Below are 21,496 nucleotides of genomic sequence, written 5' to 3' on the forward strand. Positions count from 1 at the left end.
ACACGATTTTTATGTTCTCTATTAACAAGTCTTTTTCCCACTACAATAATCCGTTTCTACATGACAAATTAAAATGTAAATTAAAATACATTTTTGTTCATGCTTGCGATAGATTCAGCTTAGCCATATTGTTCTTTAAAACTTTTAATAACAAGCAATTAAAATATCATCTACTTATCCGTTCCAATTACACATGGGGTAGATGAAGTAGAGTTTCAACAGTTTCAATGACCTCGACATACATAGGGATAGTGTGGTCAGTACTACGCCCAGCCGCCTAAGTTCTCTAATTAAAACACATTCCCTATTCCCTAATAACGGGTCTAGGACATTAGCCCCCACCCTCGACATTAGCCCCCGGAGAAATTACCCCCCCCCCCCCTCCAATGCTGAAGAACCCTAACCCTTACTCCAAACGCAAATCTATAGCTAACCCTAACCACATCATCAATCCTAACCCTAACTCTAAACCTACAACTTACCCTAACTGGGCGGGGGTTAATTGACAGGAGGGGGGTTAACAGGTGGGTAATTGCTCGGGGGGGGGGGGGTTGTAATGTCGGGGGTGGGAATGTCCCGAGTGTAATAGATAGACGGGGTTAGGGGGAAGGGGTAATATCTTGCTCCCTTGACTAACAAGAAGCAATTAAACCAACACTCTAAAACATCAAGCACATCTAACGCAGTCCCCAATAAACTAACAATTCAACTAATTCAAACTCAAAAAGAACATAAAAAAATAATAATTTCATTCAAACACTTTTTTTGTGTGGCAATAATAAAATAAACACAACGCGAAATTCTGAAATTTCATTCAATCCGCATCTTTTTAATGCCATTAATTAAATTTTTGATGAAAATATCGATTTAGGAGGGGAAAAACTCTCCCATCCGGCAAATTACATTAACATATTGTAATTCGACGACGCAATTGGGGCTATAATGTGTTGTTTTATTTGGAATTTATTCGATTTAAACAAGAAACGTTAATTTTATATTTAAAAAAACAACCGCCGCAGAGCTTTTTAAAAAGTAAATCATATTATTATAGAGAAGACAGAGTGGGAATTAGGGCTTCAAATCTCAGATAATAATACATAATAAATTTAAAATTGGTAGATATACAGTTATTTTTAAAGTTCTATTATGATAAGTGTTTTTTTTTTTAAAATATAAGGTTTGAAATACAACTTATACTGTAATTATCATTGTCAGATGAATTATTTCCGTTATCTAAAATAAACGCTAAATCCTTTTTATCCCCCGTGTTTTTATTTTTGAACAGGATATGGAATGTGATCAAAGTTTCCTAATCATAACACTGAGATGGTCTCTCTGTAGATCGGTAACTTCACATTGGTTATGTCTAAGTCTACTTAAGTTGAGTTGGAGGAGTAGGTAGTACTATAGTTTATGGAGTAGGTAGTACTATAGTAGTGCTGCAGGTAGAATCGCGAGATAAAGAATTTCCATGTGTCAAAAGTACTAAATTTGGATATTGTCATCTTCTGTTTGAAATATAAATCGAGTGAAAATAATTGAATACTGTCAGTAGAAAAGTACTTGTTAAATTTTTTCTTTCCTCAAAAAATGATTAAAAATTGGAATATATTTAATAACATCCCATAATCTATCTCTGTAAAAATGGTTTATGGGAAAAGTACTCAATAGGTTTAATTTAATAAAACTGTTTTAAAATACTAGTTATTTCAACATAATCTTTAAAACTGTGAACACGTTTTTTTTTTCTCAAAACTATAGAATTATACTTTAGTACTTTTTATACTGAGCCATTGAATTTTCAAGCAAACATACTGTCCTTTCTTGGTATTATCTAGCTTGTTGCTTCCAATACAGAGAATACTGAGGGCATAAAAAACCAGTAACAAGTTCGGCCAATACAACCATACCCCCCACGGAGGATTTGTGTTTGTGTATGCTTGATCTAGAGGCAGATACCAGGACATCATTAGCGTGAGCGCTTTCTTCTGTAACGGCTGGAGTATTATCGGTAGGCACTCCGGGAGAATCGCCGGACACCACTTGTTTCTTGACACTGGACATTGTCAGTAAAACACGACACAAGAGGTCACGCTGGTGCAGCTCAAGGTCCGAATGACAGAGATGATAGGATCCTTACACGGAGAGTTTGTATAGTTGGGTTCAAGAAATGCTGGGACAACACCAGGTAGGGGTGGAATAAATAAGGGATCACTTAGTTGTTTTGACTGGATAAGGAAACTACGAATATTGGTTTGACTAACAACATCATCCTAAACGTATTCTCTGTTTACACACATATACACACGCACACACTCAGACATGCAACACACATACACCCAAACATACATACATACACACACACACACACACACACACACACACACACATATATATATATATATATATATATATATATATATATATATATATATATATATATATATATATATATATATATATGAAAATGTAAATAAAACATGTATTCTCTCTCTCTTTCTTTCTCTCTCTCTCTCTCTCTCTCTCTCTCTCTATATATATATATATATATATATATGTATATATATATATATATATATATATATATATATATATATATATATATATATATATATATATATATATATATATATATATATATATACGTATATCATAAATACATATATATTATATTTACCCCCTACAAATATGACAAGAATGATTCATGTGACAGCGCCGGTGTAAAGATTTTAATAAAATATTTGATTCTGACAAGTAAAGAGCTCCATACAAATTGGTGATGCCATTTATGACCATTCAGATAATCAATTTACACCGAGGCAAAAAAAAAAAAACAACCCACCAACTTCCTTCGTACATTTTTGTGTGTGTGAAAGAAAAGAATAAAAAAAAACCAACTGGACAGCCCCTGACGCCTGGAGTTGTCTGCGCCTCTCAAATTTAATAAGAAGCACGTCCGTGCTACACTCTAGAAGTTGTATCAACCTCCCCTACAAAAAATTTTCTGGGGCCCGTTTCTAAAGAAATCTATTACATTAACGACGCTGAGCGTTTGTCTTTCAGACTTATTTTACTGTAGGGAGCTGTTGAAACGTCAAAGGGTGAGGGGGGGGGGGGGCAGATACAGACAGGCAAGTGTTGGAGTTGGACATAGATATTCAGTGGAGAAAAGAACTGACACACTGGGAAATATTCCTTACAAAAAAAATGCTCTATTGGCTACATTTGAAACGGGGGAAACTTTAAAATATTAGTTTCTCAACTCGAAGGCGTGTCTCTATGTTTTTTTTTCTTTTCGGATCGTGAAAAGGCATAGATAAGAGAGATGTTGAAACGGTGTTTCCTTTATTGGCAAAGGACGTACTAGGAGTTATGGCTTAAGCAAAATCAGTGTTTCTTTCAGGCATCTCCCCCCCCCCCCTCTGATCAACGTCCACGTACAGACCCAGCCCCCCCCCCCTCTGAATGAAAGAATTAAAAAAATAAAATAAAAATTACTTTAGAAGTTTCAAAAGCTACACCCCCGAAAGTTTTGTCCCCCCCCCCCCCCTCTGATCGAAATGTCTATAAAAAAGCCATAGCCAAAATACGCCATCAGAAAAAGCCATAATTCAAATCAAACAAAATACAACACGAGATATATTAGCTCTAACTGAAAACTAATTATGCACTCACTGTTTGGCTTAAAAGTGAATTTAAGTGTTATTTTAAAATCATTTTATCCAACCTGTTTTGCCGTAACCTCGTCTATGTTCATGAATTCATTATAAAATAATCTAGGATTAAAGAGCGCGTAGATTATAAAAGTCTTATGCAGTTTGCTAATAGGGCTTGTAAGTCTGCGGTCTCGATCTCTACTAGCTGGCAAGTACGAGAATGAGAAGTTGTGACCTACTTACAAGCCCTATTATATGGACTAAAATCAAATAAAATCATCAAGACATAAAAAAACCAATACTTAAACTCTAATGTATAAACTACTTGATTAAAATTTGTATAAAAATATACTGGTCCTTAAAACAACACGATATATAGACGTCACCCCCATTAAAGTCTCCAGGCTAGATCCGCCCCTGATTTAACGATCTCTAACCCTCTTAAAAGTAAAGGGTAGATAAAAGGCTTCTTGTGGAGTCGACGTGGACACGAGCAATTCGTTAATGGGCCTTTTCTGGATTAAGAGAATGTAAAAAAAAAAAAAGACGGATGGAATTCTATCATATATTCTCTCCCTTTCTTGTTACCCCCCTTTCCTTCTCTCTCATAATCTTAATCTTCTAGAAAGGAGGAAATGAGAGGAGATTTTAGAAGAAAGGAGGTAAGAAAGCTGTAGGGTGTGTATTGGATATCTAAAGAGGAGGTAGGCTATAGTTTGAAGAGAGAGGAAGTGAGAAAATGATAAGGTGTGCACAAGAGGGATTATACTGTTTTCTGGACGTGAAAATGGATTCCGTAAAACATATTCAGCAGATTTATACGTTGATTACTTTGTAGGCCCTACTGTAGAAAGTAGCCAGCATGTTTTAGACGATATGTTCAGGTCGGTTTGAACTACAGATTTGAACTTCGGATTCTCAAAATAAAGATAAGCAAAAAAAAAAAATTTTTTACTAGAGTTGGAAGAAACTTCTTTATGGCATTTCAAAAACAACAAAACACGAAAAAATTTTTTTTTAAAAAAAGTTTAAAATTTCACCTAAAACCAGCAAAGAGAAAACAAATAAAAATAAATTTTTATAAAATAATATAGCTCTGTAGTTCACGAAGCACAATAAATGCGATGCTGATTTGTATCGACTGTGCATGTAAAAACACGTGATCACAGAGAACAGAACAAGTTTTTAAAAAAAAGTAATTAACGCAACAGCCTTCTGACAGCCAGAAAATCAAAGCCAGTTAAAATTTTATCACTTCCGAATTACTATAAAAAAGGGAAATAACTCAGGAAATGTAAAAATATGAATTGAAATTTGATTTATGTAGAACATTTTCGATGCTAAATTATTAACATTAAAATAAAATATTTAAATATATTTTATCATATAAAAACCTAAAAAATAGTTTGCCTAAAATCATTAAAAAAAAACATTTTTATACATAAGTTATGTACAAATGATCACCCAGCAGATTCCTGACTTTGCTGCATCTAAAAGTAAAAGACAAATGATACCCTGTAATGATATTTAACTCGGCATCACTTTGTTTGCTATTTAATTGCAGCCACTGCGTGAATTAAAACAATTAATTTAAAAATAGTAAATCGATAAAACTTTATATCTGTATTTAATTTCTGAACTTCCATATCAATATCAAATGGGACAAATAGTACATTAGTATTAAGATTACAACTCATTAGCTGAATATAATACTAAACAGATTTTACGTAAATGTATTAAGGTTTATTAATGTGTATTGGAGTACGCATTAACTGTAAGAGTTTATTTTTCTTAAATATAAAAAAAAAACAACACATAAAATACAGAAAAAATCCCCATAAAACAACTAAAAAAAACAATACAACCAACAATATCGTTTCGAAACATTGACTGAAACTTAATTTGGCTACATTAAAGAGATCTTTTCATTTCAAAAACATCCCACCAAATGTAAATGTTCCATCGAATTAAACATTCCCACTTTTTAATGTTTCAACCCAATGAAAGAAGACAAAAAAAAAAAAAACCTTCGGCTTTATCTTTGTAAAATATCCTCTTTTATGTCAATGTTGTTTTACCTCTCTCCCCCTTTCACCCACCCTAAACCACCACTGTAACTCAGCTTCTCTAAATAATCCTCTCTCCCTTAAATCTAATGTTTTCGAGTACCCTTTAAGCATCATTATCAGATTCCTTCTTTGAAATCCTAAAGACCGCAAGAGATCTCAGCCCCTCCACCCCGTTTCCCCATCTCCCCCCACCATTAAATGTTAAAAATCACTTAAACCCCGGGCTTAACTGCGGAGTTTTGTAGTGACGGATGGAATACTTTGATAGCCTATTAGAATGAACGGTGGATCTAAATGTAAATGAAGCGTTTTCTTCTGACAGACTGAGAGGGGGTATCAAGATGGTGAATGTTGCTTTGGCACACCACTGAGGGTGCGGGTCACTGCAGGCAATCTTTGCTGTACGGTGTGATGTAAACATACACGCAGATGTATGCACACACAGACACAGTTGCGTGCAAACACAGGCGCATGCACACACAAACACAGGCGCATGCACAAACAAACACGGGCGCATGCACACACATACACAGGCGCATGCACAAACAAACACGGGCGCATGCACACACATACACAGGCGCATGCACACACAAACTCAGGCACATGCACACACATACACAGGCGCATGCACACACAAACTCAGGCGCATGCACACATAAACTCAGGCACATGCACACACATACACAGGCGCATGCACACACATACACAGGCGCGTGCAGACATAGACATCGACATACAGTAGCAGACATGCACACACACACATACACATACACACACTGCTGACTATGCTATTATAAGTATCTCATTAAGTTAGGAAAAAAAATTGTACATTAAGGGGTCGGCGTGTTCAGGTCGATAAAGCTCATGGTTGCTAAACCGAAAAGTCCCGAGTTCGAACCCCCGGACAGATCAGGCTCGATAGCTGGGGACAGCAACTCTTCAAGGGAGAAAACACAAAATCAAACAACTGCAGCCTTGTAGTTTGTTCTTGGTTTGTCAAAGGTTAAGGAAATGTAGGCAGAAATCAGAGTCAACGGCCTATATGGCGCATAACAAGTTTACATGCAATACTTAATGGTGTTGGAGGGGATCCCGTCGACAATAATTACAAATACGAACGAAGAAGGACAATGTACTAGGCGTTAATGTACATAGTTCAGCGAATTAAGTTGAGATAACTATTTTTTGGCACACATTACTAATGCTTATAATATAACCCACAATTACATTTTAAAAAGTAAATTAATTCAGCTACTTAATATTTAAAAACACCAACTAATTTATAACATAAATACGAAATATTTAACTCTGCGTTACATTCATAGAAATACATTTAAATGGCATCTTGACCAATAATGTAAAGAAGAAAAAAAAATTTCAACCCATAAAAAATTAATTGAAACAAAAAAGTTTTTTTCTCCGCAAATCTGATTTTTCGATTATTTTTACCCCCGATATTTCGATTAATCATATTCCCCCCATTCCTACTTCTTTCTAAAAAAAAAAAAAAAAAAAAGAAAATTATAAAAATTGAAAATAAAACTCTGCTAATCTCCCCTGGTCCCCCCTCACTAATACGACTGCCCCTACCGCCCGGGATATGATGGAGTATCTGGTGCCGCACCCAGGCGCGTCACACAAACCCGGGCACACGCACACAAAAAATTAAAACCGGAAGTCGCCCGCTGGGACGATTTGACGCATGCGCGGATGAAGATATTTGATCAGAATCAACCCCGAGCTCACGCGAGACAACAAAGGCGCAAATAGTTTGAGTACCTCCGTTAATTATTTCGCTACAGTACCCCCCACCCACTCCCCCCTCCTCGATCCTGACGGTTGACGCCCCACAAGTCAAAAACAGCAGCCTATAACCCTCCAGGTCCTGGGCCATCAACGGTTTAGGAGGGCTTGACGGAGAGGGGGGGGGGAATAGGAGGGGGAACGTGAAAGAGAATCGATATAATTATAATTAAAGAGCACTGCTTTATGTCAAGACTCTACTGACTGGGATACGTTTTCTCTGGCATGAAGTATGCGAGTCTACACACTAGCTCATTAAAAGTGACGTAATCGAGGGGTGGTGGGGGGTGGGGGACATTTTTTTTTGTTTTAATAAGGAGGGGGGGGGGGAGAGTCCGCCGCGGGATAAATATCTAAGCCGCTAAGTTATTAACTTAGATAATTGCCAAATAATTAAGCTAATTATGTGTATTTAAAAAAAATCCCCAGCAACTATATAGGTATAAGCAAGATTTTTTCCTTTAATTTTATAGGTATTGTAGATGCTGATTTTCCTTATGACTACTAGATCGTTGGGACTATGACCGATAAGGTACCATGCTTTGCTTCATTCTGATTATGTATTTGACGTGGCAGAAGTCTCTGAGTCAAGAATCAGCTCTAATAAGTACCTGGCATCAATTGGGAAAAGTTAACAACTGTTCAGCTTTTCCCATTAACGATACATTAGCTTTAATTCTTAACCTGTCTCCTTTTAAATATTGTTTTCGCGATAATGGAGATGAGGAAAATAGTCTCTTCAACCGAACACATTTTAGTGAAGATTCCACTTAATGCAAGGTACCCACAGATAGTTTTATAGCTTTGACTGTCTCAGCTTCATGATTGTATTATCTGTATGGTACCCACAGCTAGACTTACAGCTTTGACTTTCTTAGCTTTAAGGTACCCACAGAAAGTCTTATAGTTTGGATTGTATAATCTTCATGGTACCCACAGCTAGACTTATAGCTTGACTGTCTTAGCTCATGGTACCCACATCTAGAGTTACAACTGATTCTACCAAACTCCCAAGCGGCCAGATATTCTACAACGTATAAATTAAATCCCCAAAACTCGGTACCCCATGAAGGGTTGAACGCGGGGTCAACTGACGACATAATCACCCACCCACGGCACTTGATCACACCCGCCCGACCCTCCTCAGCGACACCCCTCGCTAAACGATCTCTTCCGTCAACAAAACTTCCCCATCATTTTCCAGTCAACAGCGGACAGTCACATCCTAGAAAAACATCAGCGTTAGCCCTTCTCAACTCCGGTCATACCAAGACTGAGGATTCGTAGCCCGAAAATTGTTAGCTTTAGCCCCTTCATAGCCTCGAAAATTGTAAGCTTTTGCCCGTTCATAGCCTCGAAAATTGTTCGCTTTAGCCCGTTCATAGCCTCGAAAATTGTTCGCTTTAGCCCGTTCATAGCCTCGAAAATTGTTAGCTTTAGCCCTTTAATAGACCCAAAACTTGTTAGCTTTAGCCCTTCTCAACTCCGGTCATACCAACATTCGTAGCCCCAGAAATTGTTAGCTTTAGCCCGTTCATAGCCCCGAAAATTGTTAACTTTAGCCCTTCTCAACAGCGCCATACCAAAACACTTTTTTGTAGCTCACCCTTCAATTAAATTTACTCACGAACCACGCACGCGCGGCCACGTGATATTGTATATTTATCCTCTTTTAAGTCCTAATTCTACAGACAAGTCTGGGAGAAAGAAATAAACTCGAATACATCCTCCCCACCCCCTCCCTCTGTTTCCGTGGGCACGTCACTCTCCGGGCGATTGGCGCCTGCCATTGTTCCCGATGTATCATTATCAATATTATCCTAATGATTAATGTCAGAAACCCTAAGCATGATTAATATTTGATTTCTATCCACGCTACGCCCTTACACAATAAGCTAAAAACAAGTATTATATATATATATATATATATATATATATATATATATATATATATATATATATATATATATATATATATATATATATATATATATATTCATGTATAATATAAATTCGCTTCGATAAAAACTTTTTATCAGCACTTGGGGATAGTATAACAATTTCTTTTTTTGTTTACTTTCTCGAATACGGAGTATATCTGAAGTATTTTAATAGAGCAAAAAAAAACAATAATCGGAATTTGGACACATTTCTGAGATTCTGACATATCTCTACGTTTTACACATTCGTGAGTCGGAAAAACATTATTCAGATTTTGTTTTTATTTCTCTGTCTACTATCTGTGTGTGCGTATGTGAGCACGATAACTAGAAACCGTTTCAGTTATGTTGGCGAAAGTTTTATATAAATATATTCAATGTGTAGATTTCAACCAACTTTTAACAGATTTCTGATAACCGTAAGTGGCACTTTACTGTATTTCCGATTTCTCAAAAGCCTCTAGAATTCTTATTAAGCATTTTCTTCGAACTGTATGCCTCTGTATTTTCTCGTAAAACGAGCTGTTTTGTTACAAATTCTGTAGACCGATTCATCCCACTTGAAGTGCCATCCTAGTTCTGACTGTTATGTATGAAAACTTTTAGGGGAGCTAACTCCCGCTTTATTTATAAAGAGAACTCCGCCACTAGAAAATGTTCAGCTCAATGTAAATTATGTTTATTTAAAGTACTTGGAAAAAAAAAGTGATATGTTTGACTGGTCCTAATACATGTTGAAAATACTATAAAGAACTTTTAAAAGATGAAAATGTTTGAAAGTGAAGGGCAAGGGCGGGGGTGAGCAGATGTTGCTATCGACCCAACCCCCAATTAAACACGTTTAGAGGTTTTTTTTTGTTTTTTTTTTGACAGAACATGATGCAAGTAATCACGGACTATTATTAGCAACCATCCCCATTCAAGACATTTGCCCCCCCCCCAACCATCCTCCCCCACCCTACCGCCCCTCTCGTTAAAAATCTGAGGGCGCACATGGTAGCCGAGTGCAACACAGGGCGACGGCGTGCCGTAGGAGAGAGAGGGAGATCACTCTAATACTCTTATCTTATTAGAACAATAGGAGCCGGGATGACGGTTAATTAGGTCATGGTCTCGTCACGAGAATGTCATGATGTCATACCACACAAGGAGTGGTTTAAACCCCACCCTCCCTTCCATACAATTTTTTTGTCATTATATCACGCACCTTCATCGGTAGACTTTTTAAGAAAAAAAATGTAACTTCTAGGCCAGCTAATTATTAGTCATCCAGGTGACTTAAATGACTATATTCGTGAAATTATTTTCCAAAAGCCATACCGATTTACATGTTATATTATGTTGATCATAGTAATTATAGCAAGAACAAACCATATCAAATTGTTTGTCGTCAACCGTCATTATGGCGTCAGGTTGTTGTCACATTGAAGTGGCTGCACAGGGGCTACGAAAAATGCTCAAAGGCGGTTTGAAGACCTTTGCCCGAAGGCCGTTTGTCCGAAGACCTTTGCCCGAAGGCCGTTTGAAGACCTTTGCCCGAAGGCCGTTTGTCCGAAGACCTTTGCCCGAAGGCGGTTTGAAGACCTTTGCCCGAAGGCCGATTGTCCGAAGACCTTTGCCCGTAGGCCGTTTGTCCGAAGACCTTTGCCCGTAGGCCGTTTGTCCGAAGACCTTTGCCCGAAGGCCGTTTGCCCGAAGACCTTTGCCCGAAGGCCGTTTGCCCGAAGACCTTTGCCCGAAGGCCGTTTGTCCGAAGACCTTTGTCCGAATGCCGTTTGTCCGAAGACATTTGCCCGAAGGCCGTTTGAAGACCTTTACCCGAAGGCCGTTTGTCCGAAGACATTTGCCCGAAGGCCGTTTGAAGACCTTTACCCGAAGGCCGTTTGTCCGAAGACCTTTGCCCGAAGGCTGTTTGTCCGAAGACATTTGCCCGAAGGCCGTTTGAAGACCTTTACCCGAAGGCCGTTTGTCCGAAGACCTTTGCCCGAAGGCCGTTTGTCCGAAGACCTTTGCCCGAAGGCCGTTTGAAGACCTTTACCCGAAGGCCGTTTCCCCTAAAGAGATAAGCGCCCGAATGGACATTTGCCCAGCTCCCAGCTGCACATACGTAGGGTCCATGTATGTCTTGTCACTTATCTTTGAACATATCGAGATATCGTATGTGTTGAACAATTATACGAAGTTATCCAGTATGAAATAACATACAGTAAATATCATAATTAATTCAGACTATATACGTGTAATGGTGAAAACATATTCATTAAATTTGTTACATCCAAACTCACTGGGCACCATAAACCCTTGCTACGCCGCTTATTTTACAACTAGCGTTGTAATCGCCTAACAAGACAATAGAGGTGGATATCTTAAAATTAATCTCTACCTATAATTAGGTTATATCTTACGAATGAGAAAAGTGTATTGTTGTCATTCGTTTTTCCTAGAACTCATATTTTGTTGACTTTGTACATAAACAAAAAAAAAAAGTAAACGAAACAAACGAGCAGGTTCCTACAAAATGTCAGCTCTCAGACGTCAACAATAACATTAAACCTCCCCGACCTTGAAGCTGAGCACGTTAAGATGGGGATATATTAGTCAGCCCAGACCCAGCTGGAAACACTTCAAATGATCGTTTCCAAACCAAGTGATTCGCATTTCACGAACAACTCCGTCCATTGTGTTGGGAGAGATAGGGATCAAATCCTGTTCAGCAGGTTGACGTGACTCACCGTTTTACAGCAGCCCTGCCCAACTGGTGTGGAGGCAACGCCTTCGTCAAGTGGATGAGAGGCACGGGGTGAAACACCTTTTTAAACACCAGTTGGGGGTGTCTGTGTTTAGACTACGCCTTTTGGAGGAGAGGCATCGGGTTAAACACCTTTCTTAACACCAGTTGGGGTGTCTGTGTTGACTACTCCTTTGTGGAGGAGAGGCACGGAGTCAAACACCTTTCTTAAACACAAGTTGGTGTGTTTGTGTTTAGACGACACCTTTGTGGAGGAGAGGCATCGGGTTAAACACCTTTCTTAACACCAGTTGGGGTGTCTGTGTTGACTACTCCTTTGTGGAGGAGAGGCACGGAGGCAAACACTTTTCTTAAATACCGGTTGGTGTTTCAGTGTTTAGACTCCGCCTTCGTCATGTGGCTTAGAGGCACGAAGTGAAACACCTTTCTTAAACACCAATTAGTGTGTTTGTGTTAAGACACCGCTTTCGTCGAGTGGACGTGAGATGAGCCAAACACCTTTCTCAAACACCAGTTGGTGTTTATGTACACCCAGAGTTAACAAACATAATTAAACAACCCATTTAATAACTCTGACGGTGTTTCTACATACCCAACACCATATTCGGGTAGATAATTTAAAAAAAATTCGTCCATTAAAAAAAGGGTGGTGTTCTGTCCCCCCCCCTTCCCAACATACATTCAGGTACATTAGCAAGCACATTATTTAAACACTAAAATGTTTTCTAAACACCCACTCCCATTGGTAAAAAAAAATAAATAAAATAAATAATTTAAACACTGTGTTGGTATTTCTTTCGAGAAAAGAACACACATTTTAAGTAAGTTTAAAACTTAATATAAATTCGCCCCCCCCCCCTCAAACTCTCCTCCCCCCCCCCCATGCACAACTGCATAGATCAGCAAACCAGAACTATCTTAATGAGCGACAACAATGGTCGCATTGTGTTACCACCTCGCCCTCCCTACGTCCACTGCCAACACAACCCGGGGTTTTATGCGCGTTGACACTGTTGGGCATTGCTCATCACCCAACGTGTGTGGCACTTGGAAGTTTATGTAAATAAAATAAACAGATACAGACACGATGGTCGGCACGTTAGACCCAGCGGTCTGGACAGGAAGCTGTTATTTTATAACAGGAAACCGTTAGTTTAAAACAGGGCAGAAACTGGGTAGAGGAAGGAGTAGCATATCATCTAATTAGCGAATGAAAGGGTAGGTTGGGTGTAGTGCAATAGGGCGTAGTTCAGATGGGTGTTGCTAGGTTGGGCGTAGTTCAGATGGGTGTTGCTAGGTTGGGTGTAGTTCAGTTGGGTGTTGCTAGGTTGGGTGTAGTTCAGTTGGGTGTAGTTAGTACGGTGTTGAGTAGTTGGGCGTAGTTATGTTAAGCGTAGTTCAGTTGGGTGTAGTTCATTTGGGTGTAGTTCAGTTGGGTGTAGTGCAGTTGGATGTAGTGCAGTTGGGTGTAGTTTGGTTAGGTTAGTTCAGTTGGGTGTAGTTTGGTCAGGTTAATTCAGTTGGGTGTAGTGCAGTTGGGTGCAGTTCAGTTGGGTGTAGTTCAGTTGAGTGTAGTTCAGTTGGGTGTAGTGCAGTTGGGTGTAGTTTGGTTAGGTTAGTTCAGTTGGATGTAGTTCAGTTGGGTGTAGTTCAGTTGTGTGTTGTTTGGTTAGGTTAGATCAATTGGGTGCAGTTTGGTAAGGTGTAGTTCAGTTAGGGGTAATTCAGCTGGATGTAGCTCAAATGGGTATAATTCAATTAGGCGTATCTAAGTCAGGGGTAATTCAGTTGGTTCTAGTGTTTTGGACATGGCATCCTTCACAAAATTTGTAAAACAAAGTCCAACTACGTATTCCTATGTGTTCATGTTACGAATGCTTTGAATGATATCTCAGTTCTTTAGATTACTATGTTTAAAATTGACGTTTTTTCTCGAGACCTTTTACATTATAAAACATCCGAGCAATCCACGTGTATCCACCAATCCTCGGATAATTAAAAACGTATGTGAGTATGATCTTTCATGCGTAAAAAAAGTTATTTTTAAAAAGTAAAAAAATAAAATAAAATAAATAAATTTAAAAAGAAGCATAGGCAGAAACTTTGAGAACTTGGAGAGTGGGTGCGAATGATTGTCAGACGAACCACACTAAAGTGCCTGAAAGCAACGTACCGAAAGGTCGTCTGCGAGCGATTGAGAGCTTTCAGTTTTTTTTTATTCCAGCCGACCCGAGGGCAGGGTCTGTTAGTTGGTAGTGGTATTCGGGTGACAACCTTCACACGCCAATTGCTGCTGTTTCGAATTGGGAGACCAATGGTCAGTTGCTGTTTCACAGTGGGAGATCAATGGTCAGTTGCTATTTTAGATTGGGAGACCAATGGTCAGTTGCTGTATCGGTTGTGAGATCAATGGTCAGTTGCTGTTTCACATTGGGAGACCAATGGTCAATTGCTGTATCGGTAAAATCGTGGGGATAGTTTTCTCTACGCATACAATTAACATAATTGTAAAATGACAGACACATACACACTTACATATACAAATAAATAAACGCAAAATATACATATTCATTAATAAATAAATAATTTAATATTATATATATATATATATAGCCTATTTATTATGCATTATGTTATTATGTTGATTTATTCTTCTGTATTACATACACACTATATGTGGAAAGTCTGAATATATTATATATATATATATATATATATATATATATATATATATATGACTAGTTAAGTTATTATGTAGAATTATTCTTCAATAATGTATATATAAATATATATGTTTAGAAATCCTTAAGGCAGATTACTTAAGTGGCCGCTTAGCTTATATGCACATTCGTCTGTTTGAAGGAAGAAAAAAAAAGCATGCAGGAGAGCTGGATTAAAGGGAAGAGAAAAAAAACAGGGGACCTAAGCGGTTGACAGATGGGAGATAACTATGGCGCACGGACGCCGAGTCAAGTGGAAATAACTCATAAACACAGACAGGGCCACTTTAAGAACGACAACTCCGAGGCTGACCTTTGACATAAATAAGGAGCTGAACCAACGCTGTGACGACGTTGGTATTTCTCCCTAAGCATCGGCGAATCTGGTCCGGCATTCGATTTGATTGACAGCACTTAAGTACAGTCCACTGCGGGTACCGAGGGATACTTAACACTCAAAGAATGACGTAAACAGCACCCGTAATCCTTCGTGTTTGATGTTTTTTTTTATTCTTTAGAAGCAAGTAGTGATTCATACAATTTGAATTTTCTAACAAATTATTTAGCAGTTTCGTTTAATATTGTTTAAAGCTATTGTTTTCATTATTTACATATGTCTATCAACATCACAAGTTGTTAATTAAAACAATATATATTGTGTTTTATGATGTACAATGAAACACATATCACATTATCGATATATATATATATATATATATATATATATATATATATATATATATATATATATATATATATATATATATATATATATATATATATATATATGTATATATATATATATATATATGTATATATATATATATATATATATATATATATATATATATATATATATATATATATATATATATGTGTGTGTGTGTGTGTGTGTGTTTACTGTGTACAGATGAAATAAAATAGTGTACATACTCTGCATGTTAGAAATCCACCAATTTATTTAGAAGAAAATAGAATGACATCAAGATCGGCGTTAAGTGCTCATTACTCTCAACACACCAGCTTTCAAATACACACTGCTTTGCACCCAATGACCGGTCGCAAATGTGCAGCCGCTTGACCCTCCAAACTCACGCGCACACAATACGCGCATCCTGGTAATGTCACTTCCGCCTGAGCTTTTGCTGATGAGCAACCGGTAAAAAAAACCGACTTCAAAAAAACACGTCTTTGCCTGATTTTTTTTCTTACGATCGCCACATTCCGAACTCCACTCTAACCTTTTTCAAGAGACAATAATTGCCTATTTCCTACTTAACAATATTTGTCCAATCGTTATTATTCTTCTAATTTTAAATGTGTCATTTAAACGCCTAAAACGTAAGTCGGTGAATTCAAGACCTCAGTTTATAACCCAACTCGAGCAGAGTGTTCGTGTTTTAAAAAAATATATATAACTGGTATGTTATATCGAATGATATTCACCAAATAGAATGTCCAAATGGGAAAAGTATATTATTAGTTTTTTTTTAAAGCAGATGTATATTTCGAAGGCAGAGGCGTAGCAAGGGGGAAGGGAAAGGGGGGGGGGGGGACATATGTCCCCGGGCGCCGACCTTAGGGGGGGGGGGGGTGCCAAAATGGGTTTGAAAATCAAATTAAAAGTTTGAGGGGGGGGGTGTGCAAATCAAAAGTTCGAGGGGGTGGGGCGCAAATAGAAAGTTTGAGGGGGTGCAAATCGAAAGGTTGTTCCCGGGTGCCGGGAAGGGTCGCTACGCCTCTGTTCGAAGGACTTGCTTTACCAGTAGCTAACAAATAAAAGATATTCATCGTAACATCAGTAGCTAACGAACAAACAAACGAACTTGACACAATTAAATACGTCACGCGGGAGCTTCCTACGATTGAAACACTTACAATTTTATATTAAGCTGAGCAGTTTTTACAAGTGCTCACTCCATCCACCATCACCAGCGTACGTCAGGCCATCGCCTGTAGTTTTGTTATTTTACCTTAAGTTTTGCCGCCCAATACGAAGCACATTAGAAATGTCTTATGCCAATACTTAACGAAAATTTTTTTTTTTTCTTTTGACGTCAGTACTTGAAGGGAACGTTTTTCTTCGTCAATACTTTAGAACTCAGAGGCGTTTCTACAGATTTTGTTCACAAAACTTTGTCGCGCATCTGGTATACAAGCAGTTATATATATATATATATATATATATATATATATATATATATATATATATATATATATAAGGAAAAAAGTGCTAATAGATTTTTATGCCTCTTATTTATTTAAAAACACAATCAAAAAGACATGTCTATTTAACTCGATTTTTAAAGGACTGTTTATAGAATCTTTAAAGAGTTGATAAGGGGAACGGATTAGTCTAGCGGTAGAGAGCTGGACTGCTAGCCCGTAAGTCTCGTGTTCGAATTCGGGGTCAAGTCAGCGGCTGACCACACTATCTCTTCATATGCCGAGGTCACAGAAACAAGTAAACTCTACTTCACTTGCCCTATAGACCGTCAGGTTTGAAAGGGAACTTTACTTTAAGTCGTTGATAAAAGCAATTTACAAATGTTTACATTGTCTAATTAAAAATTTTGGCATGTGGATATTAAACACGTGTAGCTTATATGACATTCATATTGTTGATGTTATCGTGAAAATATTGAGTGTGGATAACATTAATCAGGATCACTTGTAAAAAAAAAAAATAATTATGGCGAACATAATTTTAGATTAAGTAGAATTAAATTAAGAAACAACAACACAAAAAAAAAAAAAGAAATAAAACATGATGATACAAGCTAATAATTATTGGAATGAAAATAAATAATTAAAAATACAAAAGAAATTATAAAAAAAATGATTTTTTTAAAGTGATAAAAAATTATGGAGAAAATATAAACAATAAAAAAAATGCACTTAAAAAACAGCCATTTTCTTTTAAGATAATCTAAGACTGACGCCTCTTTCCTGAACAGCTTAGGGGATTTGTTGTTCGCTTAAGATAAATATCAATAAAACAGCAACTATTCTTTATTCAAGTATCTCAGAACATCGACCGGCTAGTTTTTCTTGAAATTTTAAATTTAAAAACATCGCTGATTTCTTAGTTTAAATGAAATACATTTTTAAAGTATTTTTTTTTCTATCCTTAAACAAAACGCGCACGATTTCATTTACTGTAATCTTTAAAAATCTTAAACAGCGAGAAATGTGGGTTGTTTTTTTTTTAATAATTAATTATTTCACAGTGTGCGTGAGTGTAAATTACAGACAAATCCCAAATTTGCATGATGCAATTTTCGCTTCCCGCTAAAGGGTCGCGCAGTTGTACCGTTCTCTCGGCGCATATTAAGATCTCGATTCAGATAAACTCAACTGTTTTATAAGAGAGCCAAAGTGGCAACTGTATACCAGGTCAACTGTTACGCGGACTGAAAAAACAACTGCAAAATAGTGGGCTGATTTCTTAACAATCACAAGCCAGATCTGCCCCCACTTTGCAACAATTATCAGTAATGGGGAGGTTGTTTTGCATCAACAATGTGGGAATGGGGAGGAGGTTCGAAGAAAAAGTTGATGTAGTTGGAATAGGGCGGAGGTTTAAAAGGAAATTTGATAAAATAGGACGGAGGTTTAAAACGAAACATGATGAAAAGGGGCGGAGGTTTAGAGGGAAACTGATGAAGCTGGAATAAGGCGGAGTTTTAAAAGGAAACTTGATAAAATGGGCCGGAGGTTTAAAGGGAAACTTGATAGAATGGGGCGGAGGTTTGAAGGAAACTGAAAGACGGAAGTTTGAAGGGAAACTTGATGAAATGGGGCGTAGGTTTAGAGGGAAACTGAAAAGACGAAAGTTTGAAAGGGAAACTTGATGAAATGGGGCGTAGGTTTGATGAAATGAAAATGGGATGGAGTTCGAAAGAATTGTGATAGAATGGGAATGTGGCGGAGGTTTGAAATGAAACTTGATGAAATGGGCGTGGGGCGGAGGTTTGAAGGTGCACTTGATGAAATGGGGCGGAGGTTTGAAGAAAAAAACTTGATAAAACGGCTATCAACACCGGAAAACATGCTCGCTAGCGAGACACGGGCTTTGCTCAAAGGGGGGGGGGGGCGGGGGAGGCAGTTGTAATCTTGGGCGGTAATTCTTAGTGTATAAGTCTGTGTTGTGTGTGTGTTTCTGTGTGTGTGTGTGTCCTTAGTGGAAAGGGGGGGGGGGATTAGAGGACGGCCGCCAGATCTTAAAATAAGTGCAGTATAATCTTGGCCTCAGAATAGCTTGAAACGTACCTAAAGGGACGCTAACGATAAACGATATTGAAAGCAAAGTTTCGTTAAAAGTTATATTTCTATTGTTGAAACCAACGTCCATCTTAATCCCCTAATCGTAGCTTTATATTATTTAAGCTATTCGCTTTTTAAATAATACAATATTATTTATAATAATATAGATTTATAATATAACATCTAATTTTGTTTAACCAAATCTGAAGCTGATTTATAATATGTGTTACTAGTTTTACACTTTATTTTTGGTCGATGAAACCGAACAATCTCTTGAACATTTTTAAGAGAATCATCCAAAACTGTTTTAATTTTTTTTCTCGACATTAAAACATTGGGAAAGTGTATGGCTCATTATGATCTGATTAAAAAAAAACTATGAATTTTAGAATTTGTAGCAAAAAGAAATGTGAATTACACAAATGTTTTTTGCCTCTTTCTTGAACAACAAGAAATATTTTTACTCTAATCGGAGTAAAATTTGAGGAATTTTTCTACGTGACAAAAAACAATGGCAAGAATAAAATGATGATTGAAGCCGTATTATGTTTCTGGTTTTGTTAAAGATCTGGGATAAGGGGCATTTACTGGTTAGGGATAGAGGGCATTGACTGGTTAGAGATAGAGGGCATTGACTGGTTAGAGATAGAGGGCATTGAATGGTTAGAGACAGTAGACATTGAATGGTTAGGGATAGAAGGCATTGACTGGTTAGAGATAGAGGGCATTGACTGGTTAGAGGTAGAGGGCATTGAATGGTTAGGGATACAGGACATTGACTGGTTAGGGATAGAGGAAATCAACTGGTTTTATTAGGGATAACTGGCATTTACCGATTTTGTTAGGGATAGCGGGCATTGACTTGTTTTGTTAGGGATAGCGGGCATTTACTGGTTCTGGTATGGTAACGGCATTACATGATTTTGTTAGGAGAGTGATATTGTCAGGAACTAGTTCCATTCACCAGCCGGTGGTTCGGCTATTGTCCTATCAGCTAGTGGTCCTTCACTTGATGTCCTGTTATCTAATGGTCCTTTCATGTACCTGCAGTTGGTCATATCTTCTAGTATCCTACCATATCCTATCACCTACTATCCTATCCTTTGCTATTAGATACTGATCTTTTTCCAGTTGTGTACCAACTTATATTGGTCCAATTTGGTCTTATTTTACCATTATCCAACTGTGTTAAGTCTCCGACTGGTTCTGTTGCGTCCAATGTTGTTTAGTCCTGTAGGGTCCTTTGTAATATTGGTCCTCTTAGGTCCTATTTATTGTCTAAAAATCAACATCTCGCAACCTTTTAAAATCACCAGCTAGACAGTAGATAATTTATTCAATGAATTAAATACAAAATTCACAACAACATTAAAAAATACTGAAAATTACGTTTGAAGTATTTTTTTTTCAATGTAGGCGTACAATCACCAACTTCAATAGAATAAACTATTGTTATTTCCCTGCGTCGACCGCATACATTTAATCCACAATAATTGACCATTACACACTTAAACCTCTTAGTTGGGAGGACAAAAAAAAAATCACAGTAATTGGCCTTTTCTGTTTAAAACGCTACTAAAATGTTTTTCCTTCTGAAACAGGGGAGATAATTACCCGGGCTGCTCGCTCTTGTCGGAGTATCGGCGCTGCTCGAGTTTTCTCGGTGAACTGTGACCGGCCATTGACGGCCAAACAACGCGCGATACTGTAGTGGTATCGATCCCGCAAATGCACTTGCGATGTCAGCTGTCGGTGAACTGCTCAAACGATACATTACTGGCGACCGAAGGGGATTTGGGTGCAGATTAGAATGGACAAAACATGGTGTTGTTTTTTTTTTTACTCTGAGTACTACGCTGCCTCGTTTTAAAGTAGTACCCCTCACAGCAACACACCACACCACACACTTATTGTGTGTGGTGTTTTGTGTATAAGGGTGGAGGAGTTACTTAAATTTTAGGAATAAAATATTTAACTTAAGAGTATAAACGGAGGCCAAAAAATGGGTACTAATTATATAAAAAAGGGACGGAGTGGTCTAGCGGTAGAGCGCTGGACTGCTAACCCGTAAGTCTCGAGTTCGAATCCGGGTTCAAGTCAGTAGACCGTCCCTGAGTCCACCCAACTCTGATGGGTACCTAACTCACGTTAGGGAAAGTAAAGGCGGCTGGGCATAGTGCTGGCTCTTCATGCCGAGGTCACATAAACAAGTGAACTCTACTGCACTTGCCCTATAGACAGTCAGGTTTGAAAAGGGAATTTTACTTTTTAATTATATAAAGATGGGACCCTG

At 37.8% G+C, this 21,496-nt stretch overlaps 1 protein-coding gene across 4 annotated transcripts in view; it reads right to left on the bottom strand.

The window, feature by feature from the left end:
- Nucleotides 1-21,496, bottom strand: part of LOC131939894 (LIM domain only protein 3) — a 156,519-nt gene that overhangs the window by 54,889 nt on the left and 80,134 nt on the right. The window contains exon 1 of one of the 4 annotated variants that reach the window (XM_059298429.1): nt 15,871-15,980. The exons of the other annotated variants lie outside the window; for them this stretch is intronic. Within the exon in view, the coding sequence (XP_059154412.1) occupies nt 15,871-15,877 (7 nt within the window). The 5' untranslated portion in view covers nt 15,878-15,980. Of the gene's footprint in view, nt 1-15,870; nt 15,981-21,496 lie in introns of those variants that run through there. 4 annotated transcript variants of the gene reach the window in all.

The sequence above is a fragment of the Physella acuta genome, unplaced genomic scaffold, assembly GCF_028476545.2.
Source record: "Physella acuta isolate Inbredline_101_S28 unplaced genomic scaffold, ASM2847654v3 ptg000300l, whole genome shotgun sequence".
NCBI lineage: Eukaryota > Metazoa > Mollusca > Gastropoda > Physidae > Physella > Physella acuta.